Source organism: Tamandua tetradactyla, chromosome 6 (genome assembly GCF_023851605.1).
Source record: "Tamandua tetradactyla isolate mTamTet1 chromosome 6, mTamTet1.pri, whole genome shotgun sequence".
Taxonomy (NCBI): domain Eukaryota; kingdom Metazoa; phylum Chordata; class Mammalia; order Pilosa; family Myrmecophagidae; genus Tamandua; species Tamandua tetradactyla.
In genome coordinates this window covers 61198723-61216483 of record NC_135332.1, presented here as the reverse complement: position 1 = coordinate 61216483, position 17761 = coordinate 61198723, and the positions used below count along the sequence as shown (strand labels likewise).

General features: G+C 56.9%; 3 protein-coding genes across 7 annotated transcripts; all 3 read right to left on the bottom strand.

Annotated features, from left to right (window-relative positions):
• Positions 1 to 2438: 2438 nt before the first annotated feature.
• On the bottom strand, positions 2439 to 4146 carry TMEM95 (transmembrane protein 95). Of its 3 annotated transcripts, none has more exons than XM_077165777.1 (7): positions 3855 to 4146; positions 3587 to 3661; positions 3359 to 3439; positions 3236 to 3256; positions 2898 to 2978; positions 2701 to 2788; positions 2439 to 2578 (listed from the first exon to the last, which is right to left on the bottom strand). In XM_077165777.1, the coding sequence occupies exons 1-7, from the start codon at positions 4021 to 4023 to the stop codon at positions 2554 to 2556; spliced, it is 540 nt and encodes a 179-aa protein (XP_077021892.1). In that variant the 5' UTR covers positions 4024 to 4146; the 3' UTR covers positions 2439 to 2553. The 3 variants fall into 3 exon arrangements, with proteins under 3 accessions (XP_077021892.1, XP_077021893.1, XP_077021894.1); XM_077165778.1 differs by having other exon boundaries at positions 3605 to 3661; XM_077165779.1 differs by lacking the exon at positions 3587 to 3661.
• Positions 4147 to 4819: 673 nt separating this feature from the next.
• Positions 4820 to 6355, bottom strand: KCTD11 (potassium channel tetramerization domain containing 11). The gene has a single exon (XM_077165776.1). It carries the CDS (start codon positions 6237 to 6239, stop codon positions 5541 to 5543), a length of 699 nt encoding a protein of 232 aa, XP_077021891.1. The 5' UTR covers positions 6240 to 6355; the 3' UTR covers positions 4820 to 5540.
• Positions 6356 to 7740: 1385 nt separating this feature from the next.
• On the bottom strand, positions 7741 to 17330 carry ACAP1 (ArfGAP with coiled-coil, ankyrin repeat and PH domains 1). Of its 3 annotated transcripts, XM_077165756.1 has the most exons (22): positions 17043 to 17329; positions 16471 to 16528; positions 14839 to 14958; positions 14590 to 14643; positions 14435 to 14493; positions 14050 to 14233; positions 13867 to 13911; positions 13653 to 13748; positions 13470 to 13544; positions 13268 to 13377; positions 12381 to 12432; positions 12189 to 12289; positions 11730 to 11853; positions 11434 to 11645; positions 10697 to 10766; positions 10493 to 10587; positions 10215 to 10390; positions 9456 to 9628; positions 8773 to 8882; positions 8539 to 8649; positions 8167 to 8216; positions 7741 to 7930 (listed from the first exon to the last, which is right to left on the bottom strand). In XM_077165756.1, exons 1-22 carry the CDS (start codon positions 17093 to 17095, stop codon positions 7830 to 7832), a joined length of 2229 nt encoding a protein of 742 aa, XP_077021871.1. In that variant the 5' UTR covers positions 17096 to 17329; the 3' UTR covers positions 7741 to 7829. The 3 variants fall into 3 exon arrangements, 2 of the variants coding, with proteins under 2 accessions (XP_077021871.1, XP_077021872.1); XR_013177846.1 differs by lacking the exons at positions 7741 to 7930; positions 8773 to 8882 and having other exon boundaries at positions 8166 to 8216; positions 17043 to 17330; XM_077165757.1 differs by lacking the exons at positions 7741 to 7930; positions 8167 to 8216 and having other exon boundaries at positions 8550 to 8649; positions 8765 to 8882; positions 17043 to 17330.
• Positions 17331 to 17761: the final 431 nt, after the last annotated feature.

The following is a 17761-nucleotide window of genomic DNA, read 5'->3' as shown; positions in this document are numbered from 1 at the left end:
AATGTTTATAGCAGTGTTATTTACAATTGCAAAGAGATGGAAACAGCCAAAATGTCCATCAACAGACGAGTGGCTAAACAAACTGTGGTATATACATACGATGGAATATTATGCAGCTTTAAGACAGGATAAAATTATGAAGCATGTAATAACATGGATGGACCTAGAGAACATTATGCTGAGTGAGTCTAGCCAAAAACTAAAAGACAAATACTGTATGGTCCCAATGATGTGAATCGACATTCGAGAATAAACTTGGAATATGTCATTGGTAACAGAGTTCAGCAGGAGTTAGAAACAGGGTAAGATAATGGGTAATTGGAGCTGATGGGATACAGACTGTGCAATAGGACTAGATACAAAAACTCAAAAATGGACAGCACAATAATAACTAATTGTAAAGTAATCATGTTAAAACACTGAATGAAGCTGCATCCGAGCTATAGGTTTTTGTTTTGTTTTGTTTTGTTTTGTTTTTGTTCTTACTATTATTACTTTTATTTTTTTCTCTATATTAACATTCTATATCTTTTTCGGTTGTGTTGCTAGTTCTTCTAAACCGATGCAAATGTACTAAGAAACGATGATCATGCATCTATGTGATGATGTTAAGAATTACTGATTGCATATGTAGAATGGTATGATTTCTAAATGTTGGGTTAATTTCTTTTTTTCCGTTAATTAATAAAAAAAAAAATTGAAACCAAAAAAAAAAAAAAAAGATGAGGGATCCAAGGCACTGAAAGATTAAATAACTTGTCCACGGTCCAAGGACAGAGACTATTTTGAAACCAGTCGGCCCAACTCCAAAGCCCAAATGTTTAACCTTCTTTTTTTTTAATCTTTTTTTTTTTGGTCCATGGTCCAGGAATCGAACCCAGGTCTCCCGCATGAAAGGCAGGCATTTTAACCACTGAACCACCCGGCACCCTTTTAACCATCATTTGATGCCAGACAGGAAATTGTGAATAGCATGGCATTTTAGAAAGACCAGGGAGGCTGCTGAGGGGGAAATGGATTCAGGAGGAGCAAGCAGAGCCAGATTGTGCAGCTGGAGGACTGGGGTCCACTGGGAAAGGGCTGGAGACCCTGGAGCAGGGGGGAAGGGACAGAGCGGGGAAGAGGGCCCTGGAGAAGGAGCGGGACCAGTTGACCCATTGAATAGTGCATATGAATCTGGACTGAGCCTGGAAAGAGGGTAGAACGTGGGAAAGCTGCTGGAACCAAGAGGGGAGCCAGGGTGCTGGCAGTCTGGGAGCTGTGGGTTCATGTCCCGGCCTGGGCAGTAACCCTGGCCTGGCACCTGTGGGCACTCAGTACCCATCGGATAATGGATGTATGAGGTGCTCTTTGATCTGGGTCTGGAGCAAATTATTGGTCTCTGATCTCACTTTTTCATGTGTAAAATAAAGGGATTGGACTAGAACACATAAAACCAAAAGGTGGGGGGCTCTCCTTGAAGGGGGTTGGGGGGTCCCTCTCCCTGTCCCTAGAGCAGTGGCTCTCATCCTGGCTATGTGTTAAATGGACCCAGCCCCCATGCCAGACAACCGAATTCATAATCTTTGGCGGAAGGGCTCAGGCCTGGGGGTAGTTTTTAAAGCTGCCCAGGTGACTGCACTGTCCACCTGGAGCCTCTGGCCACCAGTTTGAGAACTACTTGCCTGGGAGGGTGGGGAGAGGCAAGAGTGCTGGGATTTGAGACTTGCAGCTGGGGACAGGCCTCTGTTCACATTCCAATTCCCGCCCTGAAAATCAAATACCTCCGCTAGGCAGGGGACCAAACACCAGGGTTTCTCAAACGCAGCACTATGGACACACCTTGAACAAGGTAATCCTTTGGTGAGAAAGCTGCCCTGCGCACCGTGGCACATCCCTGCAGCATCTAAAGGCCTGGAGTAAACCACCCCCCACGCGGTGGGAACAATCAAAGCTGCCAAACATCTCCGGGGGTATAAAAGTGCCCCCAACTGAGGACGCCTGGGCTGCGGCTGGGCCTCCTTCTGACCCTCCCCAGCTGCACACAGAGTCTAGGCAGGGGTGGAAGCCATGGATAGAAGGTTTAGTTGGGCCTGGAAGAGGGAGGCTGGGGCTGCATACAATAGAGGGACACCGTGCCAGCGGCCTGCCTGATGTGGTCCCACTCCGAAGGGAGGGAGTTTTCCAGAACACGCATTCCCGGATTCCCAAACAGTCATGGGAGAGCCCGGAGTAGCTTCTGGGGCGGACAGCTCCAGTTTTCCGGGAACAGGCGAAGCGGGTGTGGGAGTGGTGGTGTGTGTGGAAGGGATTCTTTCCTTCTGTAGACATTTTCCTGGCATTGTCCGCTGCCCCCATTCGGACTGGGTGAGGGCTGGAGGGGAGGAATTTTCATGCTGTGGGTGCCTGGGTCCCCCGAGACTACCTGACTTTGGTATTATGGGAACGTTTGGGTCTTTGGGGCTGGGAATAAGTGGAAGAGTGAGCCCTTGGGGCTGGGACTAAGGGCAGCGGAAGCTTTGGATCCACGGTCCTGAGAGCTGGAGGGCAGCAGGTGGTCAGAATCTTCACAAGTCACCTTGTGTGGAGGTATCGGGACCTGTGCCAAGACAGAGGAGGGGAGGCCTTGGGGAAAGAGGGAAGGGGGCTGGGAGGGAAGGAGGAGGATGGGTGGTGGAGGGTACGGAGGTTGCTTCCCACCCGTGCTGTCCCCCAACTCACTCCACCACAAGGCTCACAACACCCAGAAGCAGAATAGCTCCGAAGAGGGAGACGAGCAGAATCCGGGCTTCCCGAAGATCGTGACTTTCTGCAGGAAAGCCAGGCGGTGGTGAACCACCCTAAGGCTCAACACCTGCCCACGTCGGGGAAGCCTCAGAGCTCAGGACTCGGGACGAGGAGCGATGCGGGGTACGGACCTGGGAAGCAGCGCTTTCGGGGCCAGCAGCGCACCTCCGCGGCCAGGCAGGTGGAGCAGTTGAACAGGGTGGTGCTGCCCCCTGCAGGAGACAGCCGGACCAGTGCTGGGGGGGGCCTCCGGAAGGGAAGTGCGGGGGTGGGAGGGGTGGGGGGGGAGCGCTGGGATGGGAGCGCCGGGGGCGGGGCCACGCTGGGGTGGGGGGGATCGCGGGGGTGGGGGTGGGGAGCGCCCCTCTGGAGAGTCCACCTTCCTCCCTCGGAACGGCCAGGTTCCCCCCACCCCCGCAGTTCCCCGGGATGCTCCGGGTCCCTGGTACCCTTTCCCTTTTCTACTCACGACAGGCAGGGGCACAGAGGGCTGGAAGGAAAGACAAGGAAGGCGGGGAGCGGGTGTTCCGCCTGGCCACGTGACTCCCCTTTGCTAAGACCCTAGGCACACCTTGTCCCCATCTAATCATACCTGCCCTGGTGTACTCTGGGAACTTGATCTTTTGAAGCCACTGCCAATATAAAGGGAGCCAGGAAGGAGACTCTTTGATCTCTGGGGAGGCAGAGAGCAGCCAACTTGCCCTGGGCACCCCACAGAGCTGGTTCACCTCTGCCGCCCCTGCCTCCCTGATCAGTCCCTCCTGCCTGCCCGGCCCCTGCACCCCACTCCGGGATGTCCTCCCAAGCTCTTAGGTCCTGCCTTCCCCCTTGACTTCACCCATGACCCTCAGGACTCTGTGTGTCTTCTCCGTGACCCTGTTCATGGACACGTCATCTGTGGAGACAGGCAAGGACCAGAGCGCCCCTCAGCAGCCCAGAAGGAGGCACCTGACCCAGAGGTAGAGGCCAGCGGGTCTGAGAGCATCTGTGGCCTGAGGCGATGGCTGAGGGGCTGGAAACCGCATGCTGCCTCCCTCAAAGTGCGGGGGCCACCCTTGTCAGGCCGGTCTCTGGATGCCTGGTCTCACCTAAGGCAAAGGCCGAGAAGTTCCAGGAAGCTCCACATTCCTCCCACTGAGCCTCCATCTGGCTACAGAGCCGAGTAAGGCGGCTCAGCAAGTCGTGGGCTGGGAGGCGGCAGAAGACACAGGCCTGGGTGGCTGCCAGGAAAACCCCGCCTAGTGCCAGCATCCACATGAGGCCGGCTCAGGCTGCTGGCCCCAGCTGGGCTGGGAAAGTCTCAGAATGCTCTGAGGCCTCGGTTCCAGCCCTTTGCCTGGAGGTTCTAGAGTGTTCTAGAGTGTTCCAGAACAGTGCCACTGCACCTCCCTGATTGGAAGGAAAGCTGGGACCCAAAGATATCTCTTGTGGGAGTTAGAGAAAACAAGGCTTCTTCTATTGGAAGGAGGATAGCACCCCCAATCTGACCTTCAGCAATCTTCAAAAGTTTGTGGTTCCAAAGCATTTTATTTTTCATCTTGTAAATCATGATCAGTGATAAATAATGAGTGACTCCCCCAGTGAAGAAGCTGTGCATGTGCATCCCATCCACTCAGGGACCCAGGAATCCCATCCCTTCCCCTGTCCTCCCCCTCTCTCCCAAAGGCTTCTGTTCATATCCTCTGCCCTGAGCAGCCTTGTGCCTGCCCCCAGCTATCTCCTAGCAACAGGCCCTGGGTTGCCTCAGCAACCAAGAGTTCCCAACCCGCCTCAGAGGCTAAGCCCAGGAACTTCTCTCACCTACTACTGGGAAAACCTCTGGCTGCCTACACGAGGATGTGTGCACACAACACACGCATGCGTGCACACATACACACCCTGTAATTAAACTACTAATTCTCAGTCTACTCACACACATGCCACAGACACACCCGGTGCCAAAACAGTTGCCAGGCAACCCAAAACAGGCCTGGGCATGCGGAGGCCAATGGAGGATCAGCCCACAGATGCCGAGGTCAGCAACACGGATGGGAATCAGGGTGTCTGGGAGCTGTACGTCAGTCAGACGCGCTGAGTGGCACGCACGTACACACACACCTGATCCCCGAGGGGGAAGTAAGGCCAGGACCCAAGAAGGTGCCACCCTTCTCTCCATGGCCAGTCTTATACCCAGTATGGGATCCTATAAAACACTCAGCTTTCCAGGGAGATGCTCCAGCCCCATAGCTAGGGGATTCTCCCAGCTCCTTTATGCCAACCTAGGGTGGGGTGTGGCCTTTCACTCTCCCACTATAGGCGGCTTGGGATCCAGCAAAGAATCCCCCTTCCCACATTCTAGAATGTCCTAGCCCACCATCGGTCAGGCCAGGCCACCCAGCTCCAGGAGAAGCCACAGTGACCACGTTAGGGCAATCCAAAGTCCCCCCCTTTTGCTGTCTGGGCAGGGAGGTATTCCCCACCTTTCCAGACCCCTGAACACTGAGCTTCAGCTAAGGAGATGCTGAAGATCCCCAGTCTCAGGGGAGAACAGGCCAAGGGAAACTTCCCAGCCCTTCCCACGCTTAGCACCAGCCCAGATCCTCTGGATCACATGTGCTCTCAGGTGGGCTCAGGTGTAGGAGTACCTGCCCATATCTGGGCTCCAGTCAGGTGCAGTGGGACCCCTGACTCTCACAGCTCCCAAGGCCAAGCTGGGAAAAGGCTTCAGAGGAACCTTCATCGCCTTCGCTGCCCCATCCCCTCTCCCTCCCACAGTCAAACCGAGGGCAGCGTCCTCAGTGCCGGACAAAGCGCAGAGATCGGGAGTTAAGCAGGTCCTCAGGGTCAGGGAAGACGGAGTCTAGGCGGAAGCCGTACTCCAGGGCCACCCGCAGCACCTCCTCCAGGAAGCCCGGCGTACCCACCACCTCCCGGCGCTCTCCTGGCCCCCCAGCCCACAGCGGCTGCAGCCCCAGTCTCCCATACTCCACCTCAGGGAGTTCCGCTGGGCGGGGGGCCCACTCCAGTCGAAAGTGCGGGCCGCCCTCTGCCCTGTCCCCGTTGGCCACACCGAATCGGGCTCGCATGGCGCCCAGACACTCGGGGTCGGTGCAGAACAGGTTGGCTCGGAAGGTGTCCACCTGGGCGGAGCTGAGCTCATAGTGGTGTGGGCCCCGGCGAGCAGAGAAGTGCACCAGACGCGGGCTGGCATCTACATCTGCATGGAGCAGGGCAGCAGTGGGGGCGGAGGCCCCCCGAGATGCCTCCAGTTCCCGCAGAGCATCCAGGAGGGGCTGGATCTGGTAGAAGTCAGCCTCAGCCCTGAGAAGTGCTGTCTCCCCATACCCGCGGGGCAGGTCCAGGCGCCCCAGCCGCAGGAAATTTAGGATGTGCCGGAAGGCTTTGCCATCCCTGTCGATGAAATAGTGGCCCCCTCCCTGGGGAGTGGGAGTGGGGGGCATGGGGGTGCCGGCCCGGAACATAGCTCCCAGCATGGAGTCTGGGAAGCGGGTCAGGGTCTCTAAGGTGGTGGAATATAGCGTGCCCCCCACATTCAGGGTCACGGGCCCCCCAAAAGAGGGGGGCGCAGAGGGCACAGGAGGAGGGGAAATTTTGGGGGATACAGGAGACACTGAAAGAGAAGAAAAGGCAGAACTTCGTGGGTGTGTGAAGAATTGGATTATAACGTTCAGACGCTCTGGGTTGGAGATACAGGCACTCGGAGTACACAACCGCGAGGTTTGAGGCGAGGCTCACTCCAGCTCCCTTGGCGGTGGAGGGTGGTTTCAAGACACAGCCACCCTCTGAAGGCTGAGAGAACAGATGAAAGTAGCAGAGAGAGGGAAGCCGGACCGGGGAAGGAGCTTTCGGTCCAGACCTATCCAATTCTGGCTAGTCAGCGATTCCTCTCTCTGAGCTTCAGTGGGTTTCCGGAATCCAACCAGCAGGTGACGGTGGCGAGCACTGGGCGATTCTTCGAAAGGCCCAGCTGCCGAGTTCCCGGGCAGATCGCTGTCGGCGAGTCCACGCAGGGCTCCGGGGGCCAGTCGGAGGCCGGGCCTGGGCTCCGGGCGCGGGTCCCAGGGGATGGAGGCGGGGCTGGACTGAGCGGATGGCGGAGTAGCCCCTGGACCCGGTTGGGGGAGATGCTGCACGTTCGGCCAGAGCTGGGAGTATCCGAGAGATCTGATCAGAGCAACCGAGCGTCGCAGGACTCGAGCGCCGCCGCCTTCCCCGGGTGCCTCCGCAGCGGCTGAGGTTCTCTCCGCCCCAGGAAGTGGCCTCCGGGCAGCGGCCGCGGGACCTTTAAGGGAAGCCCCGCCCCTTGGCGCCCCGCCCCCCCGCCCCCGCGGGACTCGCGCGGCCCGGGTGGGGGTGGGAGAGACGGGGCGGACCGGCTGCAGTCGCGCGCGCCGGCGGGGGTGGCGGCGCGACGGGTGATTCAGGTGCGTCGCCCAAGGTGTGGCCGCGGCGGCCCCGCCGGCCCCCGGGTGTGCAGGTCCACACGTCTACAACTGCGCGAGGGCCGGAGTCTCCAGTCCCGCCACTCAGAGAAGCCCGAGGCCGTCCCGGGGAGCCGCTGCCCGCCCAGTCGCGCCCGTGGGGAATTCCCAGGAGGCGGATGCTGAGCCGCCGCATTCCGGGGATGCCTCTGGGCCGGGGCGGCCGGAGCGAACCCCCCCACCCCCCCCATCCCGTCCCGGCGCCAGATCCCCCTAGGGCAAGGCCGGCCCCCACCCTACGAGCTGGCGGCCTCTTTGCGGCTCGACGAGTCTGGCCAGGTCGCCTGAGCCCGAGAGTCCTGCCCCGCAGCCGCCAGGCGCTAAAGCAGGGGCCGGAGCTTCCACTTCCCTCCCCCAGAGTCCCCTCTTCCTTGTCTCAGGCCCGCAAACCCCACCGTTCTCCTCACTCCTGGGCCGCATCGCCCAGGACCTTGCCGGACACTAAGGTGGCGCCCAATAAATGAATTAAGCAGGACAAAGCAAAGAACCGAGGCTTTAATGGCGAAGGGGCGGGTCCCGGCAGTGGGGCGGGGGTGGGGTGGGGAAGGGTGCCAGGGGTGTGGGGGCCTCAATGGCCTGAGATCAAAGCGTGTGGAGGTCATGACTACGCCGGCTTAACTTTTCGGGGTCGTCGGATGCCATCAGGGAGAAGTCGCGGAAGATGTCCAGATATGTCTCATCTCCTGAGGGGGGAGGGAATTAGACTGGGGAGCCCTAAAGCTGCAGCCTGGCATGGAGAAAATCTGTGTGCTATGGGTGCAGTGCCCTTGTCTGTTATTCTTTGCTCTGTTCCAAGGGCCTGGCACAGCAGGTCCACCCAATACATATTTGTTGAATGAATAATGGCATTAATCAATGCAGTTGGGCATAAGGGGCCAGGAGCCCTGGAGGATGGAGGAGAGGGTGGAGGATACTCTACCTGCTTGGCCCTGGGCAGCCTCAGCTTCCCTCATCTTTGCCAATCGAAGCCTGAAGGGAAGGGGATTAAGGAACAAATGACACATCCTAGCACCTACCCCGCAGTTTCCTATCCTTTCACCTGGTGGTGGTGGGATGCCGGGGGTATGGGGCATCTTTTTTCCCTAGGGTCTAGTGCTAACAAGATACCTGACAACTACATGGATGAATGATGTCTCTCATCCAGGATGAACTCACCAACCTGGGGCCCTGCCCCGCCCACCTTGCTCCCCGCAAGCCCTAGTCAACCTTTGTGACATCCTTTGGGTCCAGGTGCTGGTCTCAATGTTAGCCCCGCCCCAAGTGCTAGCCCCACCCCTTGAGGCAGTCTTACAGAGTAACGATGTCAGCGTTGGCTGTTTCCATGGCGATGGTCAAAGGGTCCTGGCCTTCAGAATCCCGAGCCCCCAGATCGGCCCCCCGTTTCAGAAACAGGCAGGCAAGTCTACAGAGGACAGCCAGGTTCAGCCAGGCACTCAACCCCTCCACAGCCTATCCTCACCACCACCATCACACCATGACCATCAGCTCTGACACCCCCCCCACCCTCCCACCCGTACCCTGCTACCCTGTGTGGCCAAGAATGGTGGCATGGTGGAGCGGCCCCCGGCCAGCACTGTCCACTTGGTTCACGTTGGCCCCGTTCTGGAGGAGAAACTCACAGGCCAGAAGAGAATTCTGCATTGGGGAATCAAGAAGGGGCTGACCGGGTGGCATCTTTGCAGGTGGATTGAAAGATGCTTTGAGGTGGGGTCAGTACATAGGGTGGGGTGTGGGAATCAGGAATGTGGGGAGACAGCAAAGTGTCAGGCTCTGCTCTAGCTCTTTATATGTATTCATACGTTAAGTCTATGTTGCCCCTATTTTGCAGATGAGGAAACTGAGGCACAGAGCAGTTAACTTGTCCAGTCTCCTGTAAGAGATGAGAATCTGGATTCCCACCCAAGTTGTCTGCCTCTAAATCGTGCATGTACTCTTTATTTTGTATGCTGTATGGTGGGGGGTCACATTTCATTCTTTTTCCATGTGACTATCCCCTTGTTGCAGCACCATTTGTTGAATTTTCGTTTGGTTTTTTGTTTGCTTGCTTGCTTGTTTGGGAAGTATATGGGCTGGGAATTGAACCTGGGTCTCCTGCATGGCAAGTATGTACTCTTAGCAACCAGTTTATATTGCTTGTCACTCCCTACAGGGTAAGGGCCCACGGGAGCAGGTAAGAAGGTGGGCGGGGGAAGCTGGCAAGGCTCTCACAGCAGCTGTGGCCTGGATCAGTGGCGTGGCGTTCTCCTGGCCCCCATTGACCCAATTGACGTCGGCTCCATGGGCGAGGGCATCAGCCATGGTGGGAAGGGAGGGAGGATGGCCAGCAGCTCGGAACAGTAGGGCCCCAGGGTGCAGGCTGCCCAGGTCATCAGAGGGAGGCTCTGCGAGGGCAGGGGTGGGGGAAAGGTCGGCTGTGAGTCTGGGAAGAAAACCCTCAGCCTAGCCCTGGGGCTGAAAAGGGAGAGGTCACTTCATAACTGCAGGGAAGCCTTCAAGCCCCCAGGGACTGTGCTGGGATGTGGTGTTGTATGGGTGCTTGGGTGTATGTACACACATGGGGTCCCTGGGGGTGGGAGGTGGGCAGCATCATTTACCTCATCCTGTCAACCACCCTGGTGGCTGGGATGTCATGGTGAGCTGACTCACTAACACTTAACCTCAGCTCTCAACGGTCTCTGCCCAGCCAGACTCACACAGCCCTCTGGAGAACCCAAGATCATTACCACTTCCTGATTTTTCCCATGCTATAGACACTCCTTACACAGCCTTCCCTGCCTACTTCCAGCCCCAAGCCCCTCTGCATGGCTAATGACATGCTTCATTGTAACCCCCAGTAGCCATGTGGCCTGGTCCCTCCAAAAGGCTCAAGGGAAGGCCTGGGCCTCATACTCTGAGCCTCCCCCCAGGGCCCGGCACAGGGCTGAGCACACAGCAGGGGTTTGGTGAGTGCCCAACCAACGTGCTTACCTGGCTTGGGATGGAAGCCTGGTCGGGGCTTGATGGAAGGCTTTGGGGGCACAGGAGGGTGCCCTCGAGGGGGCCCCCGGCCACCTCTTCGCCCTCGAACCTCACGAACCTCAGGAAGCTTGGTCAGAAATTTCTTCTCCACGTATTTGGCGTGAATCCAGGCCTCCTTCTCCTGCCTGGGGGAAGAGGAAAGGGGGTAATTTTCCCTTCTCCCATCCCAGGCCCGACTTCCCTATCCCAGGGAGGGCCACCCCAGACACCTCTGCCCCCAGCCTCACCGGGAACAATTGGGTCCCGGCTTCTTCACGGCCATGGCGTCCACACGGGCCTCGTAGATCTGGTTGATGACTACATTTCCCAGCTTGCACATCAGCTTCCGGAGCAGAGACAGACAGGCAGGGTCGGGGGTGAGGGTCTGAGTCCTCAGGGGTTTTCAGCCCTTTGTCTCCCATTTCTCTGATTGTCACTATCCACCAAGTCACCTTCACTAGCTCTGGCTCCCACGAGTCGAGGGTCAGAGACCGGACTTTGGAGAAATGAACACCAAGGCTCCTGGAGGGCCAGAGTGGGAGTCAGGCCCGTGGTGGGGCCGCAGGGGTGGGTAAGCAGCTGCAATTCCTGCGCAGGCTTGGAGGCAAAGTCCGAGTGTGTGTGTGGCAGGGGGAGGTACACGGGGAAGTAACCAGGAGGCAGCAGGGCAGCTGGAGCCATGTAGCCTTGACCTGGTTCTGCCTGGCCCTGCCTGTGCACCATCCCCTTTCCCTACGCTTTGCTTCAAGACTTCCATCCTGCCTGGTGACTCCCCTGCTGTCATGGCATTTTGGTCTGAAAACTCCTCCCACGCCATTCCCCTTCCTTCTTCTCACTAGACCGACTGGGTAAGGGCCTTAGAGGCTTGCTAAGGGCTCACAACTTCTCTTTTCTCTGCTCTTTGTGGGCTCCCCCACCCTCTGTAGGTCTGACCTCACACCTCCTCCAACCAAGCCAATACAATCCTCTGGGTGAACCCCAACCCTGCCCCAGACCAGGATGCTGAGGGCTAGGCCCACCTGGGTCTACCTGGTGCTTCACCAGGTTCAGCCCAGGCATGGTGCCCACTGACAGAGCCAGAATCTAAGAGAGGGATCCAGGGCAAGGTGGGAAGGGAAGGGCCTGGGGGATGGGCTCTCACTGCAGCCAGAAGGAGCAGGGCCTGTGCTTGGGGCCTTGGGAATGTGACCTGTGGATGCCAGAACACTGAATGCAGAGGGTGATCCCAAGGTTGATGCTGGCCCACTCAGGGGCTGGCTCCCGGCAGTCGCAGCACTGGGCATTGCCGTCCACACTCTGCACCTGAGCCACCACATGCCCAGCTCCCCCGGGCTCCCTTCCTCTGGCTATCCCACCACAGCCTAGGGTGGCAGCAGAGCCCATGGCCAGGTGTCCTGAGCCCTGGTGGGGACAGGGAAAGAAAGGGGGTCAGAGGTCCTAGGGGAAGGCCCCCCCTCTCCACTCCCAGGGCCGTGGTTAAGGCACCTGGCCTACAGCTTGAAGGTTGTCATCAAGGTGAGCCTGGCTGAAGGCCGTGGCGATGCTGCTTTGCACGGCATTGACCCACAGCTGCAGGAGGCGCTCTGAGTCAGCCTGGAGGAGGCAGGACCTGTTCAAGAGGAGGGAGGGAGACGGAGCAGGCAGGCTGAGACCACGGCAATGATGTGGCCGCATGGGCAGGCCACCATTCGGCCAGTGTTCAACCAGTTATGTTTTACCAGTTGGATTGTTATGTTTCTGTTCCAAGTGATAATAACCTCCTAAATATTCTCCATCATCTGGGGTCCCCCCTGCCAGACCACATCCTGACACCAAAGGTGGAGTGCTTGGCACTGCATGGGGGCCTCCGGGACCCTGCTCCAGGGGCATACTGGTGACTGACCCAGCTTTTCAGGTTGGGAAATATTTAACGTGCCCCCCACTCTCCCCAGGGACTGCGCTCACTTGCTGGGGGACACCACCTCAAAGCAGAACCGCCTTTCCAAGTCAGGGCAGAGCTTCACTGTGCAGAGCCGCAGGTCATCTACCACCACGGTCACAGGGGCCTGGCAGGGGAAGGTGATGAAGGGCAGCCACCCAGCCAGCTGTGGGCCAAGGCCGAGTCACCCAGGGACCCGGGCCTCCAGGCCTACCCACCTTGTGCTTCTTCTGATAAACCAGCTGGTTGCTCTGAATGGTGAACCAGCGCCTGCAGGGGTAGGCAGAGTTACAGACAGAGGCAGCATTAAGATGAAACTGGGAACAGGGACAGAAGAGAGGCCATGCCCTTTTCCCCATAAGCATCTTGATGAGAAGAGAGAGACCTGGGTTGAACGTCCCATGAGACGTGCCAGTTGTGCAGATCAGGGGACATCTAAGGGATGCGATTACATTTATGGAGACAGTTTTCCAGCTGATGGCAGTAAAATGCTTTTTATAACAAAATAAGGTTATTGCTACAAACTTTGACTGATGGCAGTATCTTGGGGAAGGGTTCCATTTTGAAATCTGCACAAAACTTATATGGGTGGCAGTGGCCCTAGAGAGGGGCAAGAAGTTAAATCCGAGCCTATCGTCCCCCTGCTCTAGATCCAGAAATAGCTCCCCCTTTTCCTCCAAGTGGAGCTCAAGGCCCTACGAAGGCCTGCTGGGCCCTATGACGACTCCCACCCCCGTTAACTGCAACTCCATCTCTTGCTACTTCCTCCTCCCTCACTCTGCCCAGATTTGTCTCTGAAATGCTCCAGGCATCTCAGGGCCTTGCTGCTGGCTCTTTCTTCTTCCTGGAACACTCTTCCCCCTGATACTCTTCAAATCTTTACTCAGAAATCACCGTCTTCATGAGACCTACCCTGACCACTCCTTAAAAATCGCAACCGCCTCCCCAGCTCTTTGCATCCCACTTGCCTTGCTTTATTATTACTTTCTAATAGAGCACAAGAATTCACTTATTATAAGTTTATGGTCTGTCTTTGCTGATGGCACATTATACCACTTAAACATTATTTAATTGAATGGGTTTGATTGGGATGTCCTCTCCTTACCTACTCCAGGTTTTAAATGCGTTGCTGGCCCGTTTGAAGAGATGTCCTTCCATGACCAGGCCACTAGGCCCTTCCTTTAGGCTTGGCTCTGGCTCCTCCCCACCCAGCTCCTGGGAGCACAAGAAAGTCAAAGGGCAACTGGGGTGGGCAGAGAATAAGACCACAGGCCTGCCTGCCTCCTGCATGATGGCCCGCCCCTCACCTTCTGTTTCAGCAGCACATGTCTCTGCTCCATGTCCCTCTTCTCTCGGGCTGAATTCAAGACCAGCTGGTGCAACTAAGCAGAGAAGGGGCATCTCAGACGCCTTCCCTAACAAGGCCAGGAGAATACACTCAGAGCCCTCTAGCCTCTGTTCACCACCCACCTGCTCCCTGGGGACCCCACCTGAGCACTCAGCTCCTTGCGATACTGGCTCAGCTGGCTCAGCTCCTCATGGCCCTGCTGGAAATGAGTAGCCTGGGCCTCCACCAAGCGCAGCACCTGGGGGGCGAGGAGGGAAGGGGACAGAAGTGAGAAGGGATCCCTCTATCCCTCTCCCCTGCTGCACTAATGCCAGCAGGCCCCTTCCCACCTCGCCCTCACCACCACCACAACTCACAAACTCCATGATGTCAAACTTCCTCTTGTCCTCAATCACGTTGATCTGAGGTCCCCAAAAGAACGCAGGTCAGTCATGAAGACACAGTGCCCCCACTCACTGCACACTGGGGACTCCCCAGGCCCCGATCTGACACCTGAGGCCCTGGCACCTACCCTGGGAGGACAGGTTGAGGGCAGGTACCTGCAGGGTGTAATCCAGAGCCCGTCCCTGGTACCCGGCTCGAGCAGCCCTCAAAGCAGCTCCTGCTTCTTCTGCCTCCTGGGCCCGGCGCCTAGGAACCTCTGCATTGTGGGTAAGGGCAGCCTCCAGGCTCTCAGCCCCTCGCCAGAAATCCCGGCGAGCCTCTCGGAAATCCCGGAGACCTCTGGGGGTGGAGGGGATAACCCAGAATCACAGATATACCCAACTGGTCCCCAATCTCACATCCTAGAGACATCTGGGGCACAAGTGGTGATGGGTTATGATGCTGAGAAGATCAGCTCCGTTCTGGGAGGCCCACTGGTAATGGGAAAAGGGCTAAAGAGCTGGTTTCTGGGAAGGAGTGTCCCCCTTACTCCCAACTCACTCTTTGACCAGGGTCTGGATTTGCTGCTGCAGTGTGTGATGGGTGGCATCTAGAAGCTCCTGGCGGGGGGCAGGGGGGCAACAGAAATTGGCAGGTGGGGGTCAGGATCTGACAACCCTGCCTTGCTCTCCCCAGCCCTGCCTCACCCTACTCACTGCATGGCTGTCCAGCTTGTGGTTGAGGCTCTTAGTGAATTTGTCCAGACACTCCTAGGTGAGAGGAGGCATGGAGAGAGTATCGGTGCTCTCTCCCAACTCTCTCCCTAGAGTGTTAGGGCTCTCCCAACTCTGGTCCCAGCCCACTATGGGTGACTCTGGTAGGGACTGCAAGCCAACCCTCGCCTTCCACAGGACCTCCTCATGTCCCAGACCCCGTCCCACCCTGATTGGGGGCCCTCCACATACTGCCATCATGGGCTCTGGTGGACCCAGGTGGGCCAGGTCACAGATGCCAACAATGAAGGCACGGCCAGTGGCGAGATAATGGCGTCCACTTTCCAGGAGGCTGGTACCCAGCTTGAGGAGCTGGGAGACAGAAAGGGCAACAGGAAGTGGTGCTGCCTGCAGCCCCACCTGGTGACACCCCCATGCCTGCCCCACTCTCTCCCCTCTCCACCTAGGCCTGTGTGCCTCCTTTCCAACCTTGCCTCCACTTCTCTCCATCCCAGCCCAGCTCTCCCCAGTTTCCAACAAATGGCTGGTGTGGTCTCGTCTCTGCCTTTGCTCCCACCGCTCTGTACCTGAGACAGACTCCCCACCCATTTCTCAAGGCCTGTCACCAAGGCCAATGTCAGCTTCACCCCAAAATGCATTTCCCTCTCTATTCCCATACACCTCATCCTGCCCCACCTGCTTGGATCCAGAGCTCCCCAGAAACTCTATGAGCACTGGTTGGCTCATAGAATTAATTCTCCACGTGGTTGGTATTAGATTCAATGGCATTTACCATCTGCAGTTGTCCCATTCTGTGCTCACTGAACATCCCCTCAATAAATATTAATTGTTCACCTACTAGCTGTCAGGTCCTAGGAAAGGGACTGAGGAATAAACAAGAAACAAAAACTAAAAGCCCCCATCCTCATGATACTTACATTCTAGTGGGGGAGAAAATAGACAAGAAACTAATAGACAAGTGGGACAGACCCCGCAGTGATTCACAGCCTTGTGTGAGCCCCACCCCTTGAGCCAGAGCTGGCCCTGTGACTTGCTCTAACCTACAGAACCGGGCACAGGTATTGAAGTGTCACACTCGTGACTGCATTACGATACATACTGACGCCATCCTGCTAGCACACGCTGGAGAGATTCTCCTCCTGGCCTTGGAGAAACAAGTTGCTATGATGTCAACTGCCTACAGCCATGGCCACATGACAGGGAACCGCAGGTGGCCTCTGGGAGAAAGCGTGAGCCTCGGGCAAGTTAGCAGTCCTGGGCCAAGACCTTTATTGAAGCCAGTGAGACTGTGACTAGAGGACCCAGCACAAGCGTGCCCAGACTCCTGACCCACAGAAACTGAGATAATAAATGTGAATTGTTTTAAACCGCTAAATTTGTGATAATTTGTTCACATGGCAATAGAAAACTAATAACATGCCAGTTAGGCTTAAGTACAAGAAGAAAAAGCAAAACTGAGTAGGGGGGATGGGGGAGAGAAAGAGAGAAAGAGTGTGTGTGTGCGGTTTGATCAAGTGACTGGGAAAGGCCTTACTGTATCGTGTTTAAATGTTTTATTGGTTTCTCTATCTGTAGTAGACAGGTTGTGGGCTCCCTAGGAGTAGAAATGGTTTTGCTGTCCACAAATGCCCAGGACCTAGCACAATGCAGATGCCAAGAGATGAATGAGCGAGCCTTTATTTTCCAAGGTCCTCTGCTCTTTTTGCTTCTCTGTAACCCCCAGAATATCTACCCTACACTGTTAGCATTCAATCACCCCTAGAGCTCCCCAGTCCCCACCAGCTTTCTCCTCTGGCCTTGCCCTCTCATCCTAATCCCACCCTTTTCCCTCTCTCCTGGGTGACCTCTCCACTTCAAGATCACCTTTTCCAGGCGCGTCTCCAATTCTGACACTTCAGCTTCCACTAGCTCGATGGAGGCTCTGGGAAAGGGGAGATAGTGTCACAGGAGCCGTGCTTGGATCCATCAACCTCCGCAGGGGCAGGAGCCGGGGTTGGGGGGTGGTGGGTGTTGACAGAGAAAGCCACTGGCTTGAGGAGGCCTGCTCACCCACTGCCTCTTGCTGGCTCACTCTGCACACAGTCAGATATAGCCCAGGCCGGAGCAGGAAGGGTAGAAGGAGGGTGGATGCGGCCAGGGCAGGAAGTTGCTAACCGCCCTAGAGCAGGTGCTGGGGGAGGGGCAGGGGTCCCAGCACCAGTGAGGAGGCAACGTGAGCTCTGGGAGCGAGATGAGGCTGGAGAGGCCAGGGGCAGAGAGTATCAGGGTGCCGGGCTTGATAGCGGAGGTACCATGCTGGTCTGCAAACTCGCTCCTGTCCCTTTGAGGCCTACTCCTTGGAAGGAGACCTGGCCTGGGGAAGGTTGTTTTTGTGTGGAGGATGGAGGGAACTTGGACCTTGCCCACCCGCTTCTGCTAGACCTGCACAAACTTACCGGAACCGGGGCGAGTCCTTGAGACACTCCTCGAAATCCAGCTTGACTGTCATCTCTGGCTGCTGCGGGGCCAGCAGGCCTTGGAGGCGAGGCAGGTGAGGATGCGAGTGGAGGCCCTTCCGGCCCCAGGAGGGGAGATGATGGTGAAGGAGGAGAGGGTTCTCTCCCAGATAGAGCCTGGAGGGGGCTCAATCCTTTCCCCAAAGGGAAGGGGTGTCGTAGGAGGAGCGCTCACCCCACACTTCCAGGCCCGAAGTGGGAGGGGTGGGGCGGGGCCTGGGGAGAGGAGGGGGGGCTGTGATAAGAGAAGCCACAGCACCGCCCTCAGAGACTATTTGCTGTCACCTTCCTACCCAGACTCTCTACTTCTTTTCCCTTTCGTGGTTGAGTTTTCAGAGCCTGGCAGACCTTGGTTCAATTCCCAGCTCTGTCAGGTAGAGGCGTGTGACCCTGGGAAAGCTCTCTAATTCCTCAGTTTCCATACCTGGAAAGGGGGATGATAACCCTACCTCCAGGGTTGTGGTAAGAATTAAAGATCATGGCACTGGGACAGTTAGGACCAGCTCAATGAATCGTGCGTGGCCCTCATTGCCATTCTGCCGCCGCGTGGGCCTTCTCGGGCTCCTAGGTTCTGGTTGAACCTAGCGCCCCGGGCTGCTCCAAGCTTTCTTCACTCTGTTCTGCCTGCCTGTAGTTTCCTGTGTGTGAATTTCCTTCCC